The sequence below is a fragment of the Solanum stenotomum genome, chromosome 10 (genome assembly GCF_019186545.1).
Source record: "Solanum stenotomum isolate F172 chromosome 10, ASM1918654v1, whole genome shotgun sequence".
Taxonomy (NCBI): domain Eukaryota; kingdom Viridiplantae; phylum Streptophyta; class Magnoliopsida; order Solanales; family Solanaceae; genus Solanum; species Solanum stenotomum.
Genome location: NC_064291.1, coordinates 680,975 through 687,985, shown reverse-complemented (window position 1 = coordinate 687,985; position 7,011 = coordinate 680,975). Strand labels below are relative to the sequence as shown.

General features: G+C 32.2%; 1 protein-coding gene across 1 annotated transcript; it reads left to right on the top strand.

Annotated features, from left to right (window-relative positions):
* The first annotated feature begins 707 nt into the window (after positions 1 to 707).
* Positions 708 to 2,922, top strand: LOC125841925 (transcription factor MYC1). The gene has a single exon (XM_049521114.1). The coding sequence runs from the start codon at positions 788 to 790 to the stop codon at positions 2,735 to 2,737; it is 1,950 nt and encodes a 649-aa protein (XP_049377071.1). The 5' UTR covers positions 708 to 787; the 3' UTR covers positions 2,738 to 2,922.
* Positions 2,923 to 7,011: the final 4,089 nt, after the last annotated feature.

Here is a 7,011-nt window from a genome sequence, read left to right as displayed (position 1 = left end):
ACCATAGAAATATCTACTTCTTCCGTTTACTTTTACTTCATAACTAAATCAAATTACATAGATTTAATATTTAAATTTTTAATGTTCGAAAGATATATGAAAAACAAATAAGTTTCAATCCTTCTCATATTAATATGATAGAACAAAATACATCTCAAAATATTGATAAAATCGTTGTCGTTTGACTCTCAAGAACAAAACACGACAAGTAAAAATAAATAAAAAAATATCATTTCCTTTGAATTATATAAAATAAAATAAAAAAGGAAGATCTTCTACCTATGTAACTACGACTCATTAGTAGTGTTAGGTAAGTAAAAATTTTTAGTATAAAGTCCTAGGTAGTTAAAAATAAAAAGTAGTACTAGTAATTGCGCCGGCTTTCCTTATCCTACGTATAATTTTCCCCATTAAAATCGATCACCCTAATTATTTTTCCTGATTTTTTATTTGGTATTGGATATTCATATTAAAGTTTGATTAAATTCGAATTCAAGTCAGAAAATTTTATATCGGGGGTAAAGAGCTTTCTACTATAAAAGATTGTTTCATCAAAATATTTGATTAAAGATGAATGAATATTTACCATTCCATCACAATTCTCGAACTTGTAATTAACCCTTTCTTGGAACCCTCTCCTCTTTGTCCACTCACTTTCCTCACTTATTTTCAGCTCACAATATTTTTATATTTATATCCACAAAAATCTGTATGCTCATTTCTCACCTAACAAACAAAATCTCTCATTTTCTCTTTTGTAAAATCTTGAATTCTTCAATTTGATTGAATGACGGACTATAGATTATGGAGTAATAGTAATACTACTAATACATCTGATGATAATATGATGATGGATGCTTTTTTATCTTCCGATCCATCCTCTTTTTGGCCCAATCGAACCTCGATTTCTCCGACTCCGGTGAACGGAGGAGTGGGAGAGACGATGCCGTTTTTTAATCAAGAATCACTACAACAAAGGCTTCAGGCTTTAATTGACGGTGCTCGTGAATCATGGGCATATGCTATTTTCTGGCAATCATCGTCGACGTCGGATTTTGCGACCCCATCTGTGTTGGGTTGGGGAGATGGGTATTATAAAGGGGAAGAAAATAAGAACAAGCGTAGAGCGTCGTCTAGTTCAGCTAATTTTGTTGCTGAGCAAGAGCATAGAAAAAAGGTGCTTCGTGAGCTGAATTCATTAATTTCCGGTGTACAGGCCGCCGGCGCCGGAAGTGGAAGTGATGATGCGGTGGATGAAGAAGTGACGGATACTGAATGGTTTTTTCTGATTTCAATGACCCAATCGTTTGCTAATGGAAACGGGCTTCCGGGCTTGGCGATGTACAGTTCAAGCCCGATTTGGGTTACTGGAACAGAGAAATTAGCTGGTTCTCAATGTGAACGGGCCAGGCAAGCTCAAGGTTTCGGGCTTCAGACTATTGTATGCATTCCTTCAGCTAACGGTGTAGTCGAGCTTGGTTCGACTGAGCTGATATTCGAAAGCTCGGATTTGATGAACAAGGTTAAATATTTGTTTAACTTCAATATTGATATGGGCTCTGTTACGGGCTCAGGTTCGGGCTCGTGTGCTGTGCATCCCGAGCCCGATCCTTCGGCCCTTTGGCTTACGGATCCATCTTCCTCAGTTGTGGAAGCTAAGGATTCGTTAATTAATAGTAGTAGTAGGGATGTGCAACTTGTGTTTGGAAATGAGAATTCTGAAAATGGTACTCAAAATCAGCAGCATTCTCAACAAACACAAGGATTTTTCACTAAGGAGTTGAATTTTTCGGGTTATGGATTTGATGGAAGTAGTACTAGGAATAAAAATGGAAATTCTTCGATTTCTTGTAAGCCGGAGACCAGGGAGATATTGAATTTTGGTGATAGGAGTAAGAGAAGTGGAAGCTTGTTTTCAGGCAGCCAATCACAGTTCGGGCCTGGGACCGGGCTCGGGCTCATGGAGGAGAACAAGAACAATAACAATAACAAGAAAAGGTCACTTGCATCAAGGGGAAACAATGAAGAAGGAATGCTTTCGTTTGTTTCGGGTGTGATCTTGCCAACTTCAACAATGGGGAAGTCTGGTGGAGGTGGAGATTCGGATCACTCAGATCTCGAGGCCTCAGTGGTGAAGGAGGCCATTGTAGAACCTGAAAAGAAGCCGAGGAAGCGAGGGAGGAAACCGGCCAATGGAAGGGAGGAGCCATTGAATCACGTGGAGGCGGAGAGACAGAGGAGGGAGAAATTGAATCAAAGATTCTACGCTCTCAGAGCCGTAGTCCCAAATGTCTCGAAAATGGACAAGGCATCACTTCTTGGAGATGCAATTGCATACATCAATGAGTTGAAATCAAAGGTTCAAAATTCAGATTTAGATAAAGAGGAGTTGAGGAGCCAAATTGAATCTTTAAGGAAGGAATTAACCAACAAGGGATCATCAAACTATTCCTCCTCCCCTCCATCGAATCAAGATCTCAAGATTGTCGATATGGACATTGACGTTAAGGTGATTGGATGGGATGCTATGATTCGTATACAATGTAGTAAAAAGAATCATCCAGCTGCGAGGCTAATGGCAGCCCTCAAGGACTTGGACCTAGACGTGCACCACGCTAGTGTTTCCGTTGTCAATGATTTGATGATCCAACAAGCGACAGTCAAAATGGGGAGCCGGCTTTACGCTCAAGAGCAGCTTACGATAGCATTGACATCAAAATTTGCTGAATCGCGATGAAATTATCTCAGTAGTGAGCTCTGTATAATGGATCTTTTCTGTATATAAATGTGAAACCAATACTAGAGATCTCAAGTTGAGGCTTTTTAGTTCATGTAAGATTAGAGATATTATGCAGCTTCATCCTTTTGTATTCTTCATCCAGGAAATAAATTATGAGAAACCAATAATTGGTGGCTGATGAATTTGATGTTAGTAGCAATTTTCATTCAATTGGTGACACTTATTTTGGGACAGACCACTCGTCATTTTACATTAGGCAAATTGGAAGAAAGTACTAAGTATTTTTTAATTGAACGTAACTTGTGATGTATGAACTAAACGCATGACATAAGTTCAATCCATGTAACAAACAATCACCTTTGCATGTTAGTGGAGAAGATAGAGGGTGGATAGATTATGCATTGAGTTTCAAGTTGTACACTAACTAGTCATAAATAATTTTTGACCTTGTGTATATAATATGATTTTCTGACGAAAGAGTTTGGACAAATGCGCTTCCGCTCCTCTAGTTTGGCCCCTACTTGCTTATGAACACTTATTTTATTTAATCATTGGCTGAGTAATATGTACTTCTAGTTCATTGTTCAAGATTTTTTTTTTTATTTTTCTTTTTGTCGAGATAGAAGTTTTTTATTTAATTATGATGGATATATTAGTTACGGAGTATGCAATCGCCTTTACTAGAAAACTTATTAGTTTTTAATAATAAACTTTTTAATGTAAATATAAATATCGAAACTTAATATAAATATCAAAAACAGAGTGAAAAACCATAAAAGATAAATGGATGTATTACTTGTGTAAAAACCGTACCGACCAATAAATCGAATCGAAAAAGTGTTATTGATTTATTGTTATTGGGTTATTGGACTAACGAGTTTTTAATGGTTTTATAAATGAAAGTTATCGGGTTATTGGTTCGGTATTGGTTTTTAATATTTGGTTATTGGGTACACCGATAACCCATTAAGACTAATAATTTACTTGTACATAAATATTATACATTAATTTCAATACCTTACTAGTTACTGTCTTTATCTTTTAGCCTTCAATTCACACTTCAAAGTGACTTTTAGTTCACAACTTTACATTATACAAAACGTCAAAATCTAAAGTAAGAACTATATTCCTCTTAATTTCTCTTTGTGTTAAATTTATTAGAGAAGTCATATATTTTATTTTATAAATATTTCTTATTGGTGAAATCAAAATTAAATCGTTAAAGATCAAAACTGATAAATCGATAAAAAATCTCTTATTAATTTAATGTATTTAAAAATCAAAAATTAATAAACTGAATCGATAATATATAAAATCGAATCGACCGATGCACACCATGTTAGTAACTAGTTGTTTGTTTTAGTCCAGAAGAAAGCACCAAACAAAGGGGTAGGGCTGCATTTTCATTTATAGAGAATTCATTGAATTTGGTCAAATCATAGCTGTATTCATTGGACCAAGAAATATTTTAAAGTATATATTACTATTGTTATAATATAATGTCATGAGTATCATTTGAGTTTGAAGTGACACAAGCCCTTTAAATGCAGTTAATTTAGGCACAAACTTTGTTATATTCCCGCCGTCCAAATAGTTGTTACATTTCATTTATTAAAAATCAACTTAACTAATTTTTAAATTTAATTTTATATTTTTAAAAATTAAAGTTTATATATACAAATACTATTTCAATTTTTTATAAATTCTAAGTTTTTTGTATCAATATAATTGAAAAATACATATTAAAATTTATATAATTTAACGCTCGAGAATAATTTTAGAATATTATTTTGGTCTTATGAATTGTGTAATAAATAGTTTATATCTGTTAATCAAATAGACAGAGATTGATAGATGTGACAAAGATTCGTTTTGTTTGAGGTTTTATAAAAGCTTTTATGTATAGTTTGATTTGTTTTTTTTTCTAAAAAAAAATAAAATATACCAACTTTAGTAACAAAATATATTAAATTTATATATAATAAATAGTTAAATTTTACAGCCAGCTTATTTATCATTTTTTTCAAGCCACCTTGTAGTTAAAGTTATTTTGTTTCGATATTTTATTGCTAATATATCAAAATATTATTATAAAAAGCATGTAAAATATGAAAAATTGATTTCAAAGAATACTTTGATCATTATAATGATATGTTAATATAAATAATAATTGTTATAGATTAGTTTGATTGTATATTGTCAGTATATATTACTATATACACCGAGAATATGACTATTAAATATGAACAAAATCATCTACATCACCCTCTGTAATATTTTAATTAAAAAGAAAATTATTAGTGTATATAAAAGAAAAAGAAAAAGAAAAAAAAAGCTCAAGTTTAAAGCGAATCTTATTGACCAGATTAAATTGACTTGAAGACCAATATTGAATTGTTGAATACAATAAATTAATTTTAAAATGATCATGTTTTACATGTGAAATTCATTTTTATATATATTACTATAGTATTCACTTTTTTAGTTTACACTCTGATGGGTCCATTAAAGTGTTCACATTTCTTTGTTTATTTGGAGAGAAGGATGTGAAAGTCAAAAATTTGGGTAGAAAATTAGTCGATAATCTAATTTTGTCTGATTTCTCTTATTTATATATTATGATCATTACTCCCTTACTATTTTTGTCTCCAATTTTGTTTTTTATTTCGATTATCATATTATTTGGTATTATTATTGTTTTTTTTTCATACTTAATTTTGATATGTTTTACTTGAGTCAAAAGTCTATCGAAAACAATTTTTCTACCTTTACAAGATCAGGGTAAGAATGTTCAAAAACAACTTTTTTGAAGCCCCGAAATTGCCCTAAATGTGTTGATGTAGTAATTGTACTAAACTCTCTTTTTTATTTCTTTCCATATAAGCAAATGTATAACTAAAGTATTTAGTAAATAGAAATATAATTCTATTTAGTTTATGAATGAGCCCACAATATAAATGTATAGAGCTGGGGAGTCAGTGTAGTAGAGTAAGTGGATATTTTTTTGTTTTTGTGTAGATGAAGATTTTGCTTTTATAAAATATTCTTTCCACAAGTACTCCTTCATCCTTAATTATAGATTTCAGCTTCAAATCCTATTATGAATCACCTTTATTAAAAGCGTTTTAACCTTCTAATATGAGAATTTCCAAATTTAAAAGTTTTGCATTACTAGCTCTCGAGGATTTTTCAATTAATAGTAAGAATAACAATAGCCATTACCCTAAAGATTGATTCACCTTTATTTTAGGGTATAAACCAAAAAAGAATGGATATTATTAACACAAGACCTTTAACCTTTAACATCTCCAATAAAATGGGAGAATTTTTTTTTAAAAAAAAATCCACCCTTAACCTCAACATCCTCAAAAATTCAATTATCAATATCATTATTTTATTTACATATCAATTTCTTCATATCCTATGCATTTTTTATTACCTTTTAAACTTTTTATTTTCTTCTTTTATACATCAATGACTCTCAATTGCTTAACCTGCCAAGTTCTAAAAAGAACAGATTCACATGAGGAACTAAGGGAAAAATTCAAAAATGTTGATGAAAAGTCGAATTTTCGCCTTTTTTCAGGCGGAATCGAGAGGAACTGGTCAGGGAACTTGGTACAAAAGCCAAGATTTGAAAAAACGAGGGCTCGAACACTAATGGGACAAGAAACTAACACGAAAAAAGGTTCTCGGAGGGTTCATAATAGTGGTCCGATAGAGTTCATGACTGATTCGCCAAGATTGGCGAGGAGCCCCGGGATGAGAAGGGATTGGAGTTTTGAGGATTTGAGGCAGGTGATTAAGCGTTGATTAACGCGTCATTAAGGGTTGATTAATATGTAATTATGATCATGTATGTACATGTACTTGATGAAACTATTTAATTATCTTTATCTGAATTTACATATGTTCTGCATTTCATTGTTTGAATATATATATATATATACATCAATGCAGATGTTAAACTAATGAAGCAACAGTAAACTTGTCTCTTCATGATAAGTCATGGGTTCAAGTCGTGGAAGCAATCACTAATGCCTACATTAGGGTAGGTTGTCTACATCACACCCTTTGAGGTGCGATCCTTCCTCAAACCTTGCATGAACATGGAATACTTTGTGGACCGAGTTGCACTTATATATAGATTGTTGAATCTCCTAAACGACACAAATCTTTTGTCTAATATTTTTGATGAATATTCTGCCTCCGCCACTGAATAAAGCTTGGTCTAAGCCTAATTTTATGCTATAATAGTATTTGTGCAATCA